General features: G+C 38.3%; 1 protein-coding gene and 1 long non-coding RNA gene across 3 annotated transcripts; one reads left to right on the top strand and one right to left on the bottom strand.

Moving 5' to 3' along the window:
* Positions 1-1,583: 1,583 nt before the first annotated feature.
* LOC125803754 (uncharacterized) lies at positions 1,584-22,872 on the top strand. The gene is made up of 3 exons (XR_007440125.1): positions 1,584-1,841; positions 2,528-2,572; positions 22,657-22,872. It is a non-coding gene; the product is annotated as an uncharacterized LOC125803754 (long non-coding RNA).
* Positions 10,585-17,820, bottom strand: LOC111189325 (uncharacterized). Of its 2 annotated transcripts, XM_022663000.2 has the most exons (7): positions 17,678-17,818; positions 16,833-16,990; positions 16,646-16,750; positions 16,429-16,482; positions 13,692-13,856; positions 11,503-11,625; positions 10,585-11,397 (listed from the first exon to the last, which is right to left on the bottom strand). In XM_022663000.2, exons 1-7 carry the CDS (start codon positions 17,682-17,684, stop codon positions 11,362-11,364), a joined length of 648 nt encoding a protein of 215 aa, XP_022518721.2. In that variant the 5' UTR covers positions 17,685-17,818; the 3' UTR covers positions 10,585-11,361. The 2 variants fall into 2 exon arrangements, with proteins under 2 accessions (XP_022518721.2, XP_022518722.2); XM_022663001.2 differs by lacking the exon at positions 13,692-13,856 and having other exon boundaries at positions 17,678-17,820.
* Positions 22,873-24,300: the final 1,428 nt, after the last annotated feature.

Raw genomic sequence — 24,300 nt, 5'->3', positions numbered from 1 at the left:
ATCAGAAGCTGCCAAACACTGGTGGATGATGGAGGAGTTCACTGCCCTCGGGAAGATCATGCCTCTCACATTATGGATGAGGCATCAGACGCTTCCAAGCTGCTACTGGACACTGATCCAGCAGAGACAGAGGAAGGAAACTAAGGTAAAAGATGTAACTGCTACAGAAGCTGAGACAAAGGCTGATAATGAGCAACCAGGAGGTTGTTGGGGCGAAGGTGGGATGCAAACTTTCGTCACGAAAAGTAGGTAGTTAGAGCAGGTATTTATAGGGTGGTTTATTGATAAGAGGTGGAGTTAGAGCGTGGAGTTTGGGTGTGGTCCTTCTCCCAAACCTTTTTTTACATATCATTTATGGATATGAAATATCCATAGCAAGCAACAAGAGTAAGTAACATCTTCAGAAGCACGTTTACAAAATTAGCAGTCAGTTTCCATATCACACTTATATTTTAAAAGAAAATCTTTAAAAGAAAATGTTATATATTAATTTCAGCCTAATTTCTTTCACTTTGTTAGAAATTAAATATTTTAAAGGTAAAGACCACACTATACACTTTACAATACTATTCCAAAATGATATTACTTGAGGAATTGTAGCAATGTCTTTCTGAAATAATTCTCTTATCAGCTTATTATTTTGCTGGTGTTTAGCTGAAAGCATACTCCCAATATAAGTATCCAGTAAATCAAGTGAGTGACAAGAAAAGTTTACACCTCTTAGCAGTAAATTTGCACCAACTGGTATAGCATTTATCACTGTAGAGTATTATCACTGTAGAGTATTTGTCAATTTTGTATTTATTAATTAGGTCAATATAACTGTATGGTCTACTATTTGATTCAACAAGTAGTTGACCAACTAAAATAAAATGATTCCAGTTTTCATAAAAAAGTGACTTAAGACAGCCAGCGACTTTGGCCCGGACTCGTTCCTAAGTTGGCACTGCTGGTTTTGAGTCGCAAGCAGAAAAATACTTCTGGCCCAATGTTGGCCCAGTGTCACTTTCTGACTGTTCTACATCAGTGTCACTGAGCAGTTGTGGTGAACGACTGATGCACCTGACCTGTTTATTCTCTGAACACAGGTGTGAACTGACTCAAATACGGCAGATGACCCTGTACCAGCACTGCACTAACAAAGTGGAAAACTGACTGTTCCCCACTGTTAGCACTTTTCTACCAAAGCTGACTTGTACATTTTCTTTTTATTTATAGTTACAGATGCTCCACACACACACACACACAGCCTGTTATAGTACTGCTTCCCACACACACACACACACACACAGCCTGTTATAGTACACACACAAACACAGCCTGTTATAGTACTGCTTCCCACACACACACGCACGCACACACACACACAGCCTGTTATAGTACACACACACAGCCTGTTATAGTACTGCTTCACACACACACACACACACACACACACACACACACACACACACACAGCCTGTTATAGTACACACACACACAGCCTGTTATAGTACTGCTTCCCACACACACACACACACACACACACACAGCCTGTTATAGTACACACACACACACAGCCTGTTATAGTAGTGCTTCACACACACGCACGCACACACACACACCCAGAGAGTCTTATTCTATTGGCAACATTTTTCTACATGGACTGGATAAGCTGTGTGTGTTTGTGTGTGTGTGTGTGCGTGTGTGTGATCACGTTTAGAGTGATCTAGATGATATTTACCTTGGTGCCCCTGCGCATCAGCCCAGTTCAACCCGTGCGGATTCTCGTAGCACTTGGCGCGCGGATTCCTCAAACATTACAACTTTCCTCAACTGTCAGCTATCCTGAAACCTGAAAGGTACTTAAAACTAAGTATTAAATACCTTTTTTGAATTATAATTTATTTTGATCCATGTACTTTATATTAATATTTTGACCGTCAAATATGAGTTATAACCCTATCTGTGTGTTGCCTCTTCAGTTAGCTAAGCTAGCTAACTTAGCAGCATATCAATGTGATATTATCTGAGGCTAAATTATCTCAGAATGTGGCATTAAACACATTTCATGTTAATGTAAATGTTAATGCAGCTATAACAGTTACTAACAGACAACCAAAAAGTATGGTTTTACTTGAAATTAAAATTGTTAACTAGTGTACAAGGCCAGAACAGAAGTACTGTTTCGGTAACGTTATTTATGTTAGCTAAGCTAATAAATAGTTAGGATAGAAACCAGTTTGCTAGCGTTAGCTTAAATGCTTTTACAAACATACATACTGTAAAAGCATTTAGGCTTTCTAGTTAACCAATTTGGTAGTTAGCTAGCGAATTGTTCTTTACTAGCTAACCTAAATGGTTCCACAGAACTTTTGTTTAGATGTTGTACATTAGCTAGCTAGTCAGCTAGGTTAACTTAGTGGTTGTGTGTCTCTACAAGTCACTGTGTAATGTTTGTTTTAGCTAGCTTTTTAGTTAAATAAAATGGTGCTGTGTCTGTGAGTTTATACAAAAAGAAAATCTTTATTTGTATTGTTTATTCCAGAGTTCAGTAATACGTTCCTGCACACTCTGCTACTTCGTTAAAAATGTAAGTACTTTATTAACTTAGCTAGCACAGTTTTATATAAACATACTCACTACTACCAAATAATCTTTAGTCAACATTTCTCTAATTTGTAAAATCACACTAGAAGTTGTTTGTGTATGCAGTATATTAGTATACTAGAGACAAAAGCGTTTTACTTAAACAATTTAAAATTAAATTACATACAGTTATCTATAACTAGACACAACAGGAGAATTTAACAGTAAAATAGTGGAGGTTTTCAGAGCAATTAACTTATTCATGTTTTATATTGGCAGAAAATTAAATAGGAAAATCATAGATGCATTTTATTATTGTCAGTAAATTAATATATGTTTTAATGTTGCTGCCCCTACTTTCGCTTCTGCTGGTGCCCAATTTTCCAAGTACTTATTTCAAGAATGTGATGCTGAATTTAAAATGGTCTTGTCATACAAAAGAAAAAACATAACAGCGTTATATTTGCAAATATGACTGCAATAAACATAATTAACATTAAACTATTACTGTACTTTGATTCTATTAGTTGATAGTTGTATCTATAGAAACAAGCATACAATTAAATATGTGTAGAAAAGGTATAACTTGCTTTTACAGCCTACTCAGAAAATATAAATAAGTAAAACTATACTGGTGTGTAATGCTCTCAGGCTAATGTTAGGTGTTGCATTGGACACTAATGCCATCTTGTTCTCCAAACGGGAGTTATATATAAATTTACTGAGGAGGAGACATCAATTAATTATTAAATTATCTTTATTTTAATTGTCTTTATATTATTTTAATCTCTATAATCAACACATTTTTCGTATAATTAATGTAGATGTATTTATATATTTAAGTAGTAGAGTATGGTGGACCAAAAATGACATATGTATAAATAAATGCATAAATAAATGTAGAAATAAATAAATACATGCATAAATAATTGTATAGTTAAATAAATAAAATAATACATACATTTCTTATTTATTTTTTATATTTTTTTTAATTATTCATTTATATGTGCATTTATTTATTTTTTCATTTATTTATTTTAACATTTGTTTATTCATTCATTTATTTCAACATTTATTTATTGATTTATTTCCACATTTATTTATTTATTTATTTATTTGTATGATAGTTAGGTAGGTGGTCCTATCCTCACTCTAAAGCAGGATTAGTTTTTGAGCTGCAAAAGTTTTGGCTCTACTGCTCCTGTCTTGGCCTGCAGCGGCGACATTTTGAAGCTGTTGACCCTAATTCATTTTCAGAAGTTGTTACTGCAGTAGGGGTTATAGCCGTGATGTTGCTGTGCCGTCCCTTTTTTTCCGTCTCACTGATACCGGAAGTATATGGAGTGAATTTTGTGCCAAAAGTTTTACGTAAAAAAATAAAATCCACAATCAAAATTTTAAGAATCAAAAGTAAAACATGTATGTTGCAAATTCAAAAGAGAAAAAATATATATCAAATATATATATTTAAATATACTTGGTTATTTTATTATTCTTTGCACTTATTTGAAAATTATTTTAGTTTGGATTTTGCCAGTCTTTGCTTTCATTTTTGGATTTTTTTTGGATTTTCTGTGGATTTTTGTGGATTTTGCTGCTAAAGACTTTTGCTTCTGGAATCTCTCCTTTGCTTCTGCTTCATTTTTTTGGTTCTGATTTTTGGTTCACACTTTTCACGGGTGGGCGGGGCTTAGAAGAAGGCGTTCCCCTTTAATCTCTATTGGTCACCTACCCTGAACCCTCGTCTGAGACAGACCACGCCCACCCCGCCAGCTTCAAGCAAGTACCCCTCGCTGCAGAACCACAAGTCCAGGGGGTGGGGCTGGATCTGATCCAACTCTTCCTACGTCGTGTTTTCATTGGTCTGAAGCAGATCGGACTCTTCCCCATCCGGTTTTACTCACTCGCCTTTCGGAGTCAAGTAAACAATCACGAACGGGGAAGAGGAGAAAGAAAAAATATAAATAACAATCTGGCAGTAACAACATCCTCATTCTATACTCTCAGTGTACTGGGCATTGCTGCTAACTTCCGGGAACTATTGACAGGCTCCACGGTCCGCCATTGCTGTAAAAAACTGGTCCATTGGAGTGAACGGAGTTGACGCAACTCTCTCTCTCTCTATGGCTCTGGTCAGGAGGTCAGGCTCCACCCCTTGGATCAGATCCAGCCCCACCCCCTGGACTTGTGGTTCTGCAGCGAGGGGTATCTCGCTTCAAGCGCTCTTCCAAACATGGCGGAGCGAACGGGGTTCAGCTCACAGCAGCACCAGCAGGTACTTTTCCAATTAAATTTCATACAGACGTTATGTTTAATGTTATATTTCTTTTTTAAGTAAGTGTTTAACTCTATTAAGATGCTCATGTTAGCGGGGTGTGCTAAATATCCATGCTTAAATTATACTAGTTAGTTAGTGAACACTAACCTACCTAGTCAGTGAGTTAGCTAGTTTACCTAGGTCATCTGGTCAGTGAGTTAGTGGGTTAGCTAAGCTAGTTAGGTTACCTAGTCAGTGAGTTAGCTAGTTAACCTTAACCAGCACTTACTTGGCTTTACCCTGGGGCATAATAACTAGCTTAGCTAACCCACTAGCTCACTGACTAGGTAACCTAACTAGCTTAGCTAACCCACTAACTCACTGACCAGATGACCTAGGTTAAGTAGCTAGCTAACTCGCTGACCAGATAACCTAGGTAAACTAGCTAACTCACTGACTAGGTAGGTTAGTGTTCACTAACTAGATTAAAGGATTAAAGGGGAACGCCTTCTTCTAAGCCCCGCCCACCCGTGAAAAGTGTGAACCAAAAATCAGAACCAAAAAAATGAAGCAGAAGCAAAGGAGAGATTCCAGAAGCAAAAGTCTTTAGCAGCAAAATCCACAAAAATCCACAGAAAATCCAAAAAAATCCAAAAATGAAAGCAAAGACTGGCAAAATCCAAACTAAAATAATTTTCAAATAAGTGCAAAGAATAATAAAATAACCAAGTATATTTAAATATATATATTTGATATATATTTTTTCTCTTTTGAATTTGCAACATACATGTTTTACTTTTGATTCTTAAAATTTTGATTGTGGATTTTATTTTTTTACGTAAAACTTTTGGCACAAAATTCACTCCATAGAAGTACAGGAAAAAAATAGGACACAAAAATAGGATGGCGGCGCGTTAACACGCGCCAATAGGATGGCGGCGCATTAACACGCAGCGGCCGCTCCGGGTCCGTTAAAATGGTGCTTTTGTGTTACTATTTGTCGTTTTTTCCGTTTATTTCCTGCAAATATGTGCATCGGAACACCCGTGCACATGTTCTACCACCGCCAGACCCTGCTACAGTGGAGAAATCAGCCAGAAAACACGCTACCGGACGAGGTTCTGCAGACGCTACTTGAGCTTAGCCTGCTAAGAGACCCAGGCCGCCAGCCCGCGGTGTTTCCTGACGCCGGAGACCAGCGGAAGTGCCATCGCAAGCGGTGCGAGCGTAAGCGGAAGCGCGGAAAGAGAGCCGGGATCCGCGCGAGGCTAAAGGCTAGTCCTAGCCGGCCGGCTATACCATCGCTCTTTCTGGCAAACGTCTGTTCCCTTGACAATAAACTGGACTACATCCGACTCCAGCGAACAACCCAGCGTGAGTTCAGAGACTGCTGTGCTTTGGTTTTTGTGGAATCGTGGCTGAACGACAACATTCCGGACAGCGCCATTCAGCTAGCCGGGCTAACCACGTTCAGAGCGGATAGGAGCGCGGCTCTATCCGGGAAGACCCGCGGTGGAGGCGTGTGTGTTTACATCAACACGGAATGGTTTAACAACGCTGTGACTGTCGCCAAACACTGCTCTCCGCTGGTGGAGTTCCTGATAGTCAAGTGCAGACCTTTTTATTTAATACGGGAGTTCTCCGCCGTGCTAATAGCTGCTGTCTACATCCCACCCAGCGCTAGCATTGGTGCTAATGCTAAAGAGGCTCTGTGTGAACTCTATCGGTCTATCAGCGATCTGCAGAACAAACACCCAGACGGACTGTTTATTATCGCCGGAGATTTCAACCACGCAAATCTCAAGTCAGTGCTCCCTAAATTCCATCAACATGTGGACTTTGCAACGAGAGGAGCGAGCGCGCTGGATCTTGTTTACACAAACATCCCCAGCGCGTACCGGGCGGAGCCCCGCCCCCACCTCGCTTTCTCGGACCACATGTGTGTTTGGCTGACTCCAATATACACCCCACTCATCAGACGCTCCAGACCAGTTCAGAAGCAGGTGAAAACCTGGCCGGCAGGCTCCATCTCTGCCCTTCAGGACTGTTTTGAGTGCACTGCATGGGATATGTTTAGGGAGGCTGCTACTGAAGGCGTTTCTGTTGATTTGGAGGAGTATGCAGCATCAGTCACTGGCTACATCAGCAAGTGTATTGATGATGTCACTGTCTCCAAGACCATCACTACACGCCCAAACCAGAAGCCTTGGATGACTGCTGAGGTACGTGCGCTGCTGAGGACCCGCGACTCCGCCTTCAGAGTGGGTGACAAGGTGGCCCTGAGGAAAGCGAGAGCCGACCTGTCAAGAGCCATCAGAGAGGCAAAGCGCGCACACGCCCAGAGAATCCACAGCCACTTCAAGGACACGGGTGACGCGTGGCGTATGTGGCAGGGCATCCAGGCAATCACCAACTACAGGACAATGCCACCGTCCTGTGAACGTGATGCCCTGAACAACTTTTATGCACGGTTTGAGGCACAAAACAACACGATGGCGAGAAAGACCATGCCCAAGCCAGACGAGCAGGTGTTGTGCCTGACTGCAGTGGATGTGAGGAACCCAGAGTCAACCCACGAAAAGCTGCAGGACCAGACAACATCCCCGGCAGAGTGCTCAGGGAGTGCGCAGACCAGCTGACAGATGTTCTCACGGACATCTTCAACATCTCCCTGTGCAGCGCCACTGTCCCAACGTGCCTCAAGTCCACCACCATCGTTCCCGTGCCGAAGAAGTCCACAGTGTCCTGCCTCAATGACTACCGTCCCGTTGCACTTACACCCATCATCATGAAGTGCTTCGAGAGGCTAGTCATGAGGAACATCAAGACACGACTGCCCTCTTCACTGGACCCCCAGCAGGTGTGTAAAAAACTGTTCTGTAGGGTGTACTGGTGTATACACCACTGTACTGGTGTGTAAAACACTTCTTTACTGGAACCCCCATGTCTGTTCTCTTGTGAATTACTGTATAAAAGACTACTTCTGTGTCCCGGCGCGCGAGCGAGCCGCAACCAATCCTGCTTTAATTGCTCTAATTGTGGAAATGTGGAAATAAATGAATAAGTAAATGTAGAAATGTTGAAATAAATAAATGAATAAATGTAGAAATGTTGAAATAAATAAATTAATAAATAAATAAACGTTGAAATAAATAAATAAATAAATGCACACTAATATATAAATGTATAAATAAATAAGAAATGTATTTATTAATTTATTTATTTACCTATGCAAATATTTATGCGTGTATTTATTTATTTATTTATTTCAACATGTATTTATTTATTCATTTATGTATATATTTATTTATTTCTACATTAATATGTGCATTTATTAATTTATACTTATGTCATTTTGGTCCTCCATAGTACAGATCAAACACAAACAAAAACCTATACATTATGTGTGTATATGTAAATTACTGTGAAAATGTTTTAGGCCGATGCAAATTTCTTAAAAACAATTATCTCAATATTAAGAGAGTTTTACGTAGCAAAGGTACCACATATTAAAACAGATGCAAATAAAAATAAATACAGTAAAAAGTAACAAGAAGTCCACAGGTGCCAAACCTTTGTTTGTGCTAACCTATTAAACCAGTGATTTTTTTCTGATTCTTTCAAATCAGTTGGATTTCTTTTTCTTCATCCTCCATACTTTAGCGGCGCAACAACAAACACTGTAACACGACACTACATGCCCCTCTGTAGCCTAATAGGGAGAGGCAGTAAGAGCACTGTCGTGCAGAGCTTTTTAACTGTACCGCGGAGCTCAGCTAGTTAAAGAAACAGTCCGGGGTCTCCGTTCTCCTATTTGGTCTTCATAATGCATGCATAATGTTGTTACCCCAGTCTTAACTTTTTTGGATTATGTTACGGACACCAAATTCAAAATGAGTGAATATTTGCAACATTAAAATTCTTGTCTTTGTAGTGTATCCAATTGAATGAGTTAAAAAGGATTTGCAAATTGTATTCTGTTTCTGTTTTCTATTTTTTTAATATGTAAAATTTATGAATCAAACATAAAACAAAGATTTATATTAAATTTATGTCTTTCTTTGAGCCTCCAGTCAAATATTTTTTTTCTTCTCATTAACACTAATTGAGTAAACAAAATACTTTATTTAAACCAATGGTGAGTTGCTTATTAGTGTTTCCTATAATAATATATAATACTCATATTGATATACTGATGTACGAAGTGATTATTTACGTAAATTTTATGTACAAATAGCTTGTAGCTTGTAGTAGTAGGAATAACATTGTAGGTTCCTGAACCTCCTAGTTCTTAGAAAACAAATTCACCAACTGAAGACAAAGTACCTTCAGTTACAAGCAGTTTGCTTACTCTATTCAGCCCAATGTTGGGCACTGGACCAAGTTTGGTGGCAGGATCTCAGCCAGCTTCAAGAACAGTCAGAAACCAGAGTAGGCCCAGTCCTGGTCCTACGTTCAAAAAGACACTGGACCGAGTCCGGTGACCGGAAAAGGCCCAGTTCTGGTCCTACATTCAAAAATACACTGGGCGGAGTCCGGTGGCCGGTTCTGGGCCAGCTTTGAGGACAGTCAGAAACCAGCTAAGGCCCAATTCTGGGCCAGCACTCGGTGGCTATCTGGGAGGTTAATAATAGTGTAACGTTCCGAAGATTTTGGTAAACCCATCCCTTTTTTTGTATATTTTACCAAAAGGTAAATAATGGTTTGGTAGATTTCACTGCATATTTACATTTTACTGAAATGAAGATGAATTTAAGTTAGACCTGAACAAGAAAATACTGTTTACCACAAAGTTATTTCACAGGAGCACACTGGAAATCTAATCACATTCTTGACACCTCATTCACCCTTAACATTTACATTACAACCCTTTTTTGGCGTTACATAGGTGAGCAGTTACCTACGCACAAAACCCTGCTGTTCGGTTTCAGAAAGCTGTGTAACCCCACCCATCCCCATAGGTTTCAATGGCAATTTACTGTAATTCTACCTCCATTATTTAAATGCAACCTCCATTATTTAAATGTGTAACCTCAGCTTATATTGTCAAATTTTAATATCCCCACAGAATTCTTTTTTTAAAAGGTTATTCAGCTCTATTCAAAAAGGTGTGGTTATTGTAAAAGGGCTGGTTATGGGCGGGACCAATAACAGACAGTCAGCTCCGCTCTGCAGTCTGTGACCGCGAGGCAGCCCTCAGGGGCGGGTTTATTCACATGAGTAGGCTGCTCTCCACAGTCTTTCTCCCTCCTCTGGTCTCTACTGTGCAGACCTAGGCATCAGGATCGGCAACATGGGAACAGCGACATGGTGTCCATCTTTTTTTAGTCTCTGAATGATCCTAATTAATCGGTCAGGTGTGTTTTGTGCGTAACAGGAAATAAAAAAAACAATCAGCAGGTCACGTGCCATTCCCTTTAAGAGCCAGGTGTGCTTTAACTTTGGCAGATTGATATTTTAATGACACAGCGCTTTTGTGAAACTGACCTGCTTTTTCACAAGGTGAAGGTGCGCAAGCAGGTAATTTATGGGAACAGAAATGTTATTTTAGTTTCTACAGCCATTGGCTTAGATATATTCCTAAACTCTTAACCATATTCCAATGGCGCAGGTGGAAGTTGTAAAAAAAAACTGTTGGTGAGGTGTAAGATATCAATGAGCATCACGACGTGCCACAGTGTTTAAGTTGACAAATGTCAACTAAGAAGCATAGCAAGAAGGATAACAACAGCAACAATAATTTACAATAGATTACAGCATAAAAAACGTAGTTGCAAGAAAATATTTAATTGAATTTTTTTGGAATTATTGGCATATAAAACAAGTGATCATATTATATTAGGTACATTACAATGATTTTAATAAAAGCATTTCTTACAGAGATGTTGTTCTTTTCTACTGAACATACAAGTATACTTTTGTTGTGCAAAAAAAACGTATCAATTTAATTAATTGATCATTGATTGATTTTTTTTTTCAAGAAAATTCTCTTAAAGAAATAAACCAATGATAATATCCAAATAATATCCAAAATAATTTCTGATATTTTTTCTGTGGATATTATTTCAGATGAATTGAAGTGCTGTTGGAGCTCCTACTGTAGATCTGGATACACTTTGTACACTAATTAAAAGCTAAATAAGAGACAAGTTTCACATTATGATTCAAATCCTTTTATAGCATTTGTGGTGGGTATACAATTTCAGTGTAAAAACACATTCATTTGTGTATATAATTTTGAGTATATGTATGTGTATGCAGCTCTATTATTGGTCTAAATTATGTTAGGCAGAAAAAAAGAGTCAACACTCCTTCAATATGATATATATATAATACATATGATTACATTGTAATTTTCCCCTTAAACATAATATTGTGTATTGATGTGTTAGAACTGTTAGAACTGAGTTAGAAAATCTAAATGAGCAGAATTGTATTACTTTTAGTGTTAGATTGGTGTTTAATGTTACAAATTAAGCACTTGTATGTGTGTATGTGTAACATGGTTACATGGTTTATTGTATGGATGGCCGTCTCTAAGGAGCTGAAGGTGCGTTCAGAACAATTATGGGCTAAAAGGAGAAACGTGAGCAATAGACAGAACAGTTAGCAATCACTGACAACTTGAATAAAATGGTCATAAAATGTGAAAAATTGTGGATAAACTGGGATCTTACAATGCTGGACCGGGGAGAACAGCACTGAATAACTTTGCAGCAGAACGCAGATAAAGTGGCAGAGATGGCAATCTGAGCTCCGAGCGCTAGCATTTCCAGTCCTTTCACATGATCATACGCAATCTGTGGATAAGCAGAATAAAGCGTTATACAAGTAGAATCCTTCTTTTCTCTAAATTGCTGCAGATTTTAGTAGTGTTCATACCCTACTTCTGTTCTGAGTGCCTGTGAAATATTTGATATGACATCAGACAGTTAAGACAACACAACATAAGCTTGTTATAAAATTATACTGATGTGTGAATCGTACAATACAAGTTTCACAGACAGGGATTAAGCCTAGTGTTGGACTCTGCAGTATTGTGCATGGAGATTTTCTAATGAAAGAAAATTGTAGTCTATTACAAGGCATAATACCTGTCTGGGATACCACTCCTACATGTTCATATTTTTATAAAATTAAAGGGATTCAGGAGCTGGAAACATGACATAGGTACAGTGCATCTGGAAAGTCAAAGGAATTGTCTGTAGACCTCTGAGACAAAATTGTCTCGAGGTACAAATCTGGGGAAGGCTACAGAAAAATGTCTGCTGCTTTGAAGGTCCCAATGAGCATAGTGGCCTCTATCACTCGTAAATGGAAGAAGTTTGGAACCACCAGGACTCTTCCTTGAGCTGGCAGAGAGGTGACCAAGAACCCGATGGTGACTCTGTCAGAGCTCCAGCGTTCCTCCGTGGAGAGAGGAGAACCTTGCAGAAGGACAACCATCTCTGCAGGAATCCAGGAATCAGGCCTGTATGGCAGAGTGGCCAGGCGAAAGTCACTCCTTAGTAAAAGGCACAAGGCAGCCTGTCTGGAATTTGCCAAAAGGCACCTGAAGGACTATGAGAAACCAAATTCTCTGGTCTGATGAGACAAAGATTGAACTCTTTGGTGTGAATGCCAGGCGTCATGTTTGGAGAAAACCAGGCACTGCTCATCACAAGGCCAATACCATCCCTACAGTCAAGCATGGTGGTGGCAGCATCATGCTATGGGGATGTTTTTCAGCAGCAGGAACTGGCAGACTAGTCGAGATAGAGGAAAAGATGAATGCAGCAATGTACAGAGACATCCTAGATGAAAACATGCTACAGAGCGTTCTTGACCTCAGACTGGGGCGACGGTTAATTTTTCAGCAGGACAAGGATCTGAAGCACACAGCCAAGATTTTAAAGGAGTGGCTTCAGGTCCTGGAGTGGCCCAGCCAGAGCCCAGACTTGAATCCGATTGAACATCTCTGGAGAGATCTGAAAATGGCTGTGCACAGACGTCTCCCATCCAACCTGATGGATCTTCAGAGGTACTGCAAAGAAGAATGGGCAAAACTGCCTAAAGAGAGGTGTGCCAAGCTTGTGGCATCATATTCAAAAAGACTTGAGGCTGTAGTTGCTGCCAAGGGTGGTTTTACAAAGTATTAAGCAAAGGCTGTGAATACTTATGTAAATATGATTTCTTGTTTTTTTTATTTTAATTCAAAACTCTCAAGAAAACGTTTTTCACATGGTCATAATGGGGTATTTTGTGTAGAATTTTGAGCAAAAGAGATTAATTTAATATAATGTGGAATAAGGCTGTAACGTAACAAAATGTGAAAAAAGTGAAGCGCTGTGAATATTTTCCAGATGCACTGTAGATGCAGTCTGGGAACTGCAGTGCTGAAGCACATTTTGTCCATTAATTGTAAGAGTAAAGGTGAATAATGGCTATTTTAACTTGTTCAAAATGTGACCTTGTGATTTTTAGCAAACAGTGAAATACCAACATATAAACTTGTAAATTTCACTAATGGATTGACACAAAGTGTTTATTTTCTATGATTTGAATGTAATGTCTGTCGATAAGATAATATACATATATTGAAAAGCTACCTTGAATCTTGAGGGAGAGAGACACAGACACAGAGTGAGGGTTAAGTGGTGGGGGAAGTTGGGTGCTGGCCTGTCTGTCATGCATTTAGACAGCAAATGTCGACTGTCATGGTTGAGAGAAGGGAGGGGTTCTGGCCTCACAATCCTGAAATTTCAGTCATCCTATTGTTCCAAATATTGGTTGTATGGACTAGAGGTTTAAACTTAATTAAAGTGTTACACCCAACACAGTCAAAGAAGTATCTTTATTTTAAACTAAACAAAAAAAGCAATCTTACCGACAGCCTTTCGCATATAAAGTATTGATCAGAAGTGTAGTTTTCATGTAGAAAGTCCCAGCAGCTCTCAAATAGCTTGTTGTGCATCATTACTCCAGAGCTCATAAAAAAGGAGTCTATTGACACTACACACAAAACAATTTGCATCCCCAAACAGGCCTTGAGCTGTTAAAACAATACAAATGATTAAGACAGTGATTTAAACAGCCTTCATCTTGAATTGTATTTATTTTATTTTTTGTATGAAAAGCAACAGTAATTCAGTAATGATTTTATATGACCCCTCCTTGTCCAGCATAATGAAATTGTCTCTTTCCATTACTGGATTTTTTTTCTATAATAAGTGCATTTACAGTGAGGAAAAGAAGTATTTGAACAACCTGCGACTTTGCAAGTTCTGCCACTTAGAAATCATAATTTTTAATTTTCATCTCAGGTTTATATCCACTGTGAGAGAAATGATGAATGATTTATTTGTGTCTTACTGCTGAAAATAAATATATAAACATCTGCCAGTCAGCAAAAATTCTGTCCCTCAAAGACCTGTTAGTCCGACTCTAAAAAGCCCACCTCCACTCCACTTATTATTCTAAATTAGCACCTGTTTGAGGCCCTTAGCTGCATAAAAACACCTGTCCACATCACACAATCAGTAAGACTCCAACTAATAACATGGTTAAGACCAAATAGCTGTCCAAAGACAGCAGAGACAAAATTGTAGACCTCCACAAGGAGGAAAAGGGCTAGGGAACATGACAATGACCCAAAGCACACAGCCAGGATAACCAAGGAGTGGCTCCGTGAAAAGCATATCAAGGTTCTGGAGTGGCCTAGCCAGTCTCTAGACCTAAACCCTATAGAAAACGATTGGAGGGAGCTTAAACTCCATGTTTCTTAGCGACAGCCCAGAAACTTGGCTAATCTGGAGAAGATCTGTGTGGAGGAATTGGCCAAAATCCCTGCTGCAGTGTGTGCAAACCTGGTGAAAAACCTTGTAATTGCTAACAAAGGGTACTGTACCAAATATTAACACTGTTTTTTACAGGTGTTGAAATACTTATTTGCAGCAGTAACACAAATGAAACAAACCATACATTATGATTTCCATTTTTTTTAAGTCTCTCACAGTGGACATGCACCCAAGATGAAAATTTCAGACCCCTCCATGATTTCTAAGTGGGAGAACTTGCAAAGCCGCAGGGTGTTTAAATAATTATTTTCCTCACTGTACATGTTCTGATTACAACTAATTAGTGCAGTCTTCTGGATATTTATCTAGTGTTGTAAACATACCCTGGCATGAAAAAGTCATGCATAAGAGTATGCAAATTGATTATGAAGTATTGCCCACCTCTGTATAGGTTGTGAGATGTTATATTATGAGTGAGGGTAAACAGTGGACAGAGTGCTTGCGACAGGGGACATTAATCATGGAATTGAGAAATAAAAGCGGAATAAAGACACGTAATACGCACATGAATACACCGAATGAAACAACTGCTATCCAAAAAATTGTTCTTTTAGTATCTGTACTTACTACAGATCTTAAAATGCTTCTGTTTTTCAATATGTGTGCATATAGCTGACTAGCTGGTCAGCTAAAAAGACCAACTTTCAGTTCCCAAAAACATTGAAATAGCTAAAAACACAATTTAAATAGTGGATATTTAAATGTAAATAAAATAATTAATATAAGAAATGTAAATTGCAATTAATTTATATTAGTGGTTTTTAATTATAATACTAGTATATACTTAAAACCAACATAGGGTGTTGGAATAAAGGATTCATGACAAATTTGACAGAGGAAACTTTTACTTTTTTGTAAACATCTTAATTTGGTTGTAAGGACTTCTGAATTGAAATTAATTTGCTGAGTATAAATAAATCAGAAAGTGTATTTTTTAGGTATAAACCTAAACTCTTTTTTAATGGGCTGTGAAGCACAGAGTCACAGAGTAAATAGAGTCGCGCAGCTGCAAGCAGTGAACACTGCACATACTGCGATCAGTGTGTAAACAGCATGGACCAGCAGAGGCAGCATTTGTTAATAGCTGTTGACAGCCCTAATTAATACACTTTTCAAATTTGTATTTAATTTTCATTTTTTAAACCAAGTTACATTTCCGTTCCACTTTACAATGTGTTACTGTGCTACTTTGTGTTGGTCCATCACTTAAAATCTGAGTAAAATACATTTAAATTTGTTGTTGTACATTGACAAAATGTGAAAAAGTTCAAGAAGTATGAATATTTTTGTAAGCCATTGTATATAATTAAGAACAACATATTGTTGTGGGCATTTGTGGGTGTATTTAGTCCACATCTTTATATTGATTGGTTAGTACTGAAGCTAAATGAGTTATTGTGTTATTTCCACCCAAATTTTCATTTAATACCATTTATTTTCCCCAAAAAAATCTGACGTTTGACAAACAAAGCAAAAAAACAATACATAAAAACAGTAAATTAAACAAATTGGCAATAAAGTAAATCTAATTTCATATTATGGATCACAGATTCCATTTTGACGCTTCGTTGGTATTTAACATTTCTCAGTGTACCACAGGTGTACCAGTATATTTTAATATTTAAACAGTGTTTACGTGCTACAAACTACTTAATTTAAAATATAATGTGAAAATAAACAATTTCACTTACATTATATGAGCTATTTAAATTACTATAGCTACCTGTCACAGTGTCACAGTAGAAAAGTAAAGTACTCTTTGCTTACTTTAGGAAGACGGAGACTCTGTGCAGCTATTGCCACACTACCAGCTATGATGCCCTAGAGCATAAAAAGCAAACACACATCAGACACTGCATTAATACAACACAAAGTATCAAAATAAGATGCTGGTTCTCAAGATGAAATTATAACAAACTCTACCGGTATATTTCTAAACTGATGACAAAATGCCATAATTCCATTTTAAAGTGGCAATACTTACAACTGTAGACAGGCCACAAAGGACGATTTGCGCTGTGTATACACTCTTCTTCAGTGATGTAATGGAGATACATATTAAAAAGAGACTCAGTGAAATCTGTGTAACCTGTGAAGAAAAGAAAATATGCATTGCATATCTTGAATAGCATTAATAAGAAAGGCTACAGTATATTTTTATTTACACATACCCCTAAAGCTTTGGGCTCCGCCTCCAAGTACTTGAGTTCTTGATTGGGGTCTTTCTGGAAGGTGACCTCCACTAGTGCTCCTGTTTCACTTGGAGAGTTATGGTTTTGGCCTCCTTCACAATGCTCAAAAGAGTCAATAATCTCCACTTCTGCCTCATCTGGGAAGCATCAAATCAAAGCCAGCACATTTTAGTCAGTAGTGGAGTTCTAGTACTATTAAAAGTACAAGCATTATTAAAAGTAATACAATTAGTTAACAGCATTATTACCATTAAGTTACTATCACACATGCATTTATTGCTGCATGATTACAAATATTGCATTCTCATTCTTTTTGGATTGTTGGCTAGAATTGTCCAAGCATAAGTTTGTCTAATTTTTAGGTCTATTTTCAAATTTAGGAATTTGGGGTTGATTCCTTTTTAAGTAAGTAGACAGTGAGTAGAAAGTAGACATGCAGCTTCTCTAAATGTCCTGCTGGAGGTTTCAAAGTTTTCAGGATGGTGTTGGGCTGGATTTTTCAGAAGGCCTTTCTTTCCTCACTCAGTTCAGCAGAGGCGGGAACATGTGCTGTTACTTTACTCCAAACTACAGAGCGGTTCATCCTCGTAGTTTAAGGAGTGGGCTCTAGAAGAGCTGAGTTGAGCAGTAAATCTGGAGAGTGGTAGGTTAGCTCTTCAGGCAGCATTAGGCTCAGAGCTCTGTTTACTCAGAGTCTGGGTGAGAGTTGTCTGACCGCGCAGTGAAAACAGCCCGTGATCCGACAGCTTCGCCCCTCGCGCTCTCGCTCTTTAACTAAAAGCAGAAACACTGATTTACAGACCAAATTAAAGCAGAATACTTACCTCTCATTTTCTCTGTTCGGCGGGAGCTGCAGTCTCTTGTTTAGGGAGAACGGGAGAGGTGTAGTCTCTGCTCGTAGTGAATCTCTGCTGCTGCTGCTGCTGCGTGTTTTTGAGTTTTCCCGTTACTCAGACCCGCCCCCTGAAACCTGACCCCCACAAACATCTGGAGAACTGCAGCTGTTCACACTCAGCTCCCTCCTACAGTTTACTTGTAATAAATAGGGATCACTGGCACCCCAAAGCATCATGGGGTGAATTTTGTGCCAAGTTTCATGCAAAAAAATCTTAAGAATCAAAAGGAAAACGTGTATGTTGCAAAAAATGGAAAAATACAGCATACATATTTTAGATTTTATTATTATTTTTAAACATACTTATTTACTTTATTATTATTTGCAGTTAAATTATTTCAGTTTGGATTTTAGGTAACTAGCTAACACACTAACTAGCTCACTGACTAGGTAACTAGCTAACTCTGACTAGGCAATTTAATAACTAGCTCACTGACTAGGTAACTCACTAACTAGGTAACTAACTAAATCAATGATTAGGTAACACACTAACTAGCACACTGACTAGGTAACCAGCTAACTAGCACACTGACTAGGTAACCAGCTAACAACTGACTAGGTAACAAGCTAACTAGCTCACTGACTAGGTAACTAACTAGCACACTGACTATGTAACAAGCTAACTCAATGACTAGGTAACACACTAACAAGCTCACTGACTAGGTAACTCACTAACAAGCTCACTGACTAGGTAACAAGTTATTTCACTGACTAGGTAACTAACTAGCTGGCTGACTAGGTGTGTGTATGTGTGCGTGTGTGTGTGTGTGTGACAAAATATTAAACACACTGAATAGTTAACTGACATCAGATATTTTCTAAAGTTATGTTAAAACAATTAAAAGCAATACTGAGTTAGTTGTGAGAGAGGAGCTGTGCTGAACTGTAAAATGTGGGTTGTTTCTGACCTGTGTGTGTAAAACTGATGTAGACATACAAAAGCTTATTTATAAAATAAGAAATGAAAATAGAAATGTAGATATGAGCTAAAGAAACCATCAATCATAAATGAATTAACATAGAAAATGAATGCGGGTCATTTTGACCCATATGTGCATTAGAGGGGTAGAGATAAGAAAAAAAGTACGAAAAAAATTAAATAAGAACGTACTATAAATAAAAACAAATCAATTGAGGAATACCTTGGATACTGAATGACTGAATTAATTTATTGCTAAGATATATCATAGAAACACTTAGCAATTCATTAAATTCCATAGAAAATTAATGCAGGTCATTTTTGACACATGTTGAATATTAGAGGGGGTGTGCATATGTTGGACATCAAAGGGTTAAAGCACTTTAAGAGGTTCTTCCACGGTTTCAAAAGAGAACTGCGTCAATACTCACAATAGTGATGTTAAACCTGGACATAATGTAATAATCCTGTTGCATATTAGAAAACAGATAGTAGAAAATAATTTGATTTTCAAAAACACCTGGCACTGTTTTACCAGACATAAATACGTTCAGTCGTTTGGGTATCTCCAAGTGGCATTTAAGCATCTCCAAATAAGTAAATATAAATGCCTGTACACTGAATCAAAGCACAAAAAGAAGGATTTACCAGCAAAGAAAAATCTTCTAACCAGGCAAAAAAGTGTTTCAATTTTTCTTTTTAAAGGGCTAAATCTTGTATAATTTACACAGTAAAGGAGAAACATTAAGGGACATTTAAAGACTAAGAAAGTTAAACAGCTGCATGAGGAATGCTACTATCTTAAACTGACTGCAGACTGAAAAACCTGGGGTCAGATACAGCAGTTTGGGTTGTATTTTTTTTCTCTACCGTTTGTCACTTTCCCTTTCCCCTCTTGTTTCTCTACCTTCTCTCTGCAAGAGAGCAGCTAGTTAATTTTTTTACCATTAAACTGATGCAGAACATTAGTGCTGCTTGTAAAAACGCATTCTGTGCCGCACCAATCTTGCGTGCTTTCACGCACGACGCGTGGTTTTACGGACGGCACGCGGTTTGACGCACGGCACGCGCTTTTACGCACAGCGCCCGCTTTTACGCAAGGCACGCTCTTTTACGCACGGCGTCCGTTTTTACGCACGGCAAGTGTTTTTAAACGTGGAATGTGGTTTTACGCATGGCACGCAGTTTTACGCACGGCACGCGGTTTTACCCACGGCAAGCGTTTTTAAACGTGGAATGTGGTTTTACGCACGGCGCACGGTTTTACGCACGGCACGCGCTTTTAGGCATGGCACGCGCTTTTACGCACGGCCCCCGCTTTTATACAAGGCGCGTGTTTTTAAACACAAAATGTATTTACGCACGGTGTGCGGTTTTACGCACGACACGCGTTTTTAAATGCATTGATACATGCTTTCCCTCTTTCCCCTATGGGTCTATTTATTACGAAACAAGGGTGGTTTTGAAAAGGGTGGTTTAGACAGTTTGGGGGCGGGGCCAGGGTCGCCTCCCTCAGCAAACGCCATTGGCTGATATCTCCAGGGTTCATGACGGACCGCCTACCGCCACAAGAAGTTAAATTACACAGGCAAAATTTTAAACCCCCCTGGTTAATTTAATAATTCACGTTTACAATTGAGCGCAGGGAAGCGGAAGCACAGTAATTTTCGCCATTCGCCATTTATTTTTTAACACATTTTTAGCTCCATTCATTTGTGATCGTGATCACATATTTAACAAAAAAAAGGAGATATCGAATGTAGAGGAAGGCCAAGCAAGCTCACCACAAAGGAACGCCATCTACCACCACAGGCTCCTGCAAAGCACATATGCAACACAGTAGTGTGGGTGCCAGAAACACCCCTAAATGCTCCTGAGAGCACAACCCACCACCACTCAGATCCAGAGAAATATAGAAAGTGTAATATGGCTTAAAAATCCAAACACCAACAACCTGTGCAATGTTAAGTCAGTCACAAGATAATAAGCAAACTACAAGCTACAGAGGCTAAAGTATACCTAGCTTAATCCAGAGAGCCAATGTTGCACTATGTACAATTCATCTTCACAATTCCTCAAAAATCCCCAACACTTCACAATTTATATAACTAGTTCAGAAAAATACAAGATATAAAATCAGTGTAATTCATTTTACATAATGGACATGACTAAATATTAATTTCACAAAAAAAAACATACAATACAAAAATAACAGGGGCTGGAATCTTATAGGTTCCGGAGATTGAACCAATTAAGCCAGCAGCCAAAACAGTCCACAAATAGAACTAGCAAACAGCTAAGAAGACAAGGGTTTGAGCAAAGTAGAAGCTAAGCTATGGCGTCAAAATAGGGTCAAAAGTTTTGAGAACCCAAAGTATAATCCATAACCACAATTTGAAAACGAAAGCTATTATTGATATCAAATTTTTAATTATGTCTGTAAACATGGAATATTTAGTATTCAATGTAAAACATTTGCAACACTTTTGCATTACTTTAATAATTAAAGAGTCAGCCGCAGATCAAATCAAATCAAATCAAATTTATTTGTATAGCGCTTTTTACAACAGGTGTTGGCACAAAGCAGCTTTACAGAAACATGATTACAGGACAAAGAATCAGGCAAAACATTACACATAGAAAATACAGAATACAGAACCCCCAGTGAGCGCGGAGGCAAGGAAAAACTCCCTCAGAGCTGCAGGAGGAGGAAGAAACCTTGGGAGGACCAAGACTCACATTAAAGGGGGGACCATCCTACCACTGGTCAAACGGCTTTTAAATAGAAATTTAAAAAGTCTTTTATACATCTATATAGGTTTTATGTACTCAGGAGTGTAATAGCGCCACTAATGGCTTGGATGTAATCTGTAGTGGAGAGTAAGATGGTCGATGAGCAGCTGATCTGTGGTGGTGGTGGAGAAGAGCTGACTTCAGAAACTTCCATCAGTCTGGCCGGACAGGAGACGCGAGAGCCTGAGGGTCCAACATCGGTATCGGGTCAGACAGGTGGGCAGTCAGTAACTCGGAGGAAGGCAGAGAGATGGAATTAGTTTTGACTGGATTTATGCAAAACTGAGAATATTAAAACATTATCAGAGTGTGGCAAGTGACTCCGGCAGAACTGAATAAAACAGCCTAACTAAAGGCAGAGAGCCAGAAGGTAACATAGACATGTTACCTTCTGGCTCTCTGCCTTTAGTTAGGCTGTTTTATTCAGTTCTGCCGGAGTCACTTGATCAGAACATAGTCATATGAAAAAAGTTTGGGCACCCCTATTAATCTTAATAATTTTTAGTTCTAAATATTTGGGTGTTTGCAACAGCCATTTCAGTTTGATATATCTAATAACTGATGGACACAGTAATATTTCAGGATTGAAATGAGGTTTATTGTACTAACAGAAAATGTGCAATATGCATTAAACCAAAATTTGACCGGTGCAATATGGGCACCCTTATCATTTTATTGATTTGAATACTCCTAACTATACTTTTTACTGACTTACTGAAGCACAAAATTGGTTCCCTGCCCATAGCCTGCCCAAAGACTGATATTTGATAGAGCTTTAAGTTACTCGTTTCCTTTATCCATAACCTGTTCAGCTACTAGCTTGCTTAGTTTCTTCTTTGTGTGTCTATGGGCTCTTTGTCAAAGCTTTTTAGCTACCAAATAGTTTTGTTTGTAGCCTGATTTTACTTATTTATTCTGGTTTTAGGGCACTCAAGCTGTTTGCTTGCTCTTGTTTTACATGTTGTTTTACATAGATTTTGTTTAGAGCCTGTTTAGCTACTGATTTCCTAACATGGCACAGGTTGATTGTGTCTGGATTAGTACTTCTAGCCCTCTGTTTTATGCCGTTTCCTGCACTTTCAGTGTTGCTCTGGACCGGAGTGGAGGTGGGTTGTGCTGGCAGGAGCGTTTACACCTGCACTCTTTACATTTTGGTGTGTTCTTTGCACTAACCGTTTTAATTTTCTGTGTTGCAGCGTGTTTGCAGGAGCCTGTGGTGGTAGATGGTGTTTGTGGTGAGCTTGCTTGGCTTCCTCTACATTCAACACCTTCCACTCCTTCCCTTACAGCAAGTACTTTGGCTGCATTGTGAACGGAATAATCTTGTCTATTTTTATTTGTATTTTTGTTATACTTGAAGTGTAAAAATATATATTTTTGCTGTTTGTATTCTGTTGAAGTTTAATAAATGATCTAGCTTTGAAAAACTTATGGCTTGACTAGGTTTTAATCAATAGAAATACTATAAAATTACTTTGTGGCAGTGTGTATTGTTTCTAAACTTTAAAGTAGATGCATTTGAGTGAAGAAGAAACAAAATATTGTTTAATGGTACCAGGTTGCTGGCGTCTAATATATTCATTCAGGTCTCTTTTCGCGGGAGTTCTTCGGGCGTCTTTACCATGTACAGCCTCTGAAAGAGTGGCAGGTGGAGCAAAGGAGACTTCAGAAAAGGGAACCTCAGAGTGCAGTAGCTCATCCACTTTTGGTTAAAAAGTAAACTTTTGAAGTAAAGTTTCTGACTGAGTGTGGTCTCTCGCTCTAACATAACCTGGAATCTGATTAATCAGCATTTACCCATTCTCACCAGAGAGGCCCTGAATCCCAAAACTTAGACATCAGCTTTAAATAAAATCTATTGTAAATTAGGTTACATAGGTTCTCTTTCTTTATAAGTGTTAAATATAAAACTTATTTTGGCTTTGACAAACATGTATTCTTGGGTAATGTTATTCCTCTGCAGCATGCAATACACAAATGGATTCCAATAAACAAACATTGCAAAAGTGTTTAATACCAAAACGCTCACTGACCTCTATATTTACACTTTAACTCAAGACCCTGATATTTTCTTTATATTTAAATGAATTATTTATTTAAATGGTACCCAGGTAAATAATTTGACCAATTACAGATTATAAATCTGAAATTGTCTTTCTTTGGTCTCAGCTCTGAAGGAACATGAGCTCTATAGTCAGCTTAATTAGTGGCCTTATCCTGCCTGCAATTAAATCCACACTTAAAAACACAGCTCTCACTACATAAAATAATTATCAGAAGTGCAGAAGCTGCAGCCCTGATTTACAAAGCTTTTTCACTACAACTTGTTTCCTTTAGCATAGCTACCAAAGTTATTTGCTGCTTGTTTTGTGGAGTTTTAATAAATGATCTTGCTTTGAAAATCGAATGGCTCTACAATTAATGTGGCCTAAAGCAGGGGTGTCAAACTCATTTTGGCCGAGGGCCACATTAGCATATTGGCTGTCCTCTGAGGGCCAGATGTAACATAAATATAAGAAAATGTAACCAGATGTAATATAATATGAATGTATTTTCTCCTTAATGTAATAACTCTCAATATACTATTCATTCAATCAAATATTACAGTTGCATGGAAAAAATGTTTGCTTGTTGCTCTATTAACATAAATCCTTTTAATTTGTCATGTTATGAAATCCAAAAACTCCATAAATCAAGAACCAAACTATTCAAGTGAATAGAAATGACATAAAATACAAGTTATATTAACTTTGATCACCACAACACCACAGCTGCAAGGTTAGACTGTTGAAGGCTACTGAAGACTATTAAAGTCTATTAGAGGTTATTGAAAGGGTTAT

The sequence above is a fragment of the Astyanax mexicanus genome, chromosome 8 (genome assembly GCF_023375975.1).
Source record: "Astyanax mexicanus isolate ESR-SI-001 chromosome 8, AstMex3_surface, whole genome shotgun sequence".
Lineage (NCBI taxonomy): Eukaryota > Metazoa > Chordata > Actinopteri > Characiformes > Acestrorhamphidae > Astyanax > Astyanax mexicanus.
This window is presented reverse-complemented; position numbering and strand designations above follow the sequence as displayed.

What these genes read in the sequence shown, in the direction of transcription:
- LOC111189325 (XM_022663000.2), bottom strand. An exon ending in TTATATGCGAAAGGCTGTCG is followed by an intron (nt 11,626 to 13,691) that starts GTAAGATTGCTT and finishes GCTTATCCACAG; the next exon opens with ATTGCGTATGATCATGTGAA. An exon ending in GTTCTCCCCGGTCCAGCATT is followed by an intron (nt 11,398 to 11,502) that starts GTAAGATCCCAG and finishes TTCTCCTTTTAG; the next exon opens with CCCATAATTGTTCTGAACGC.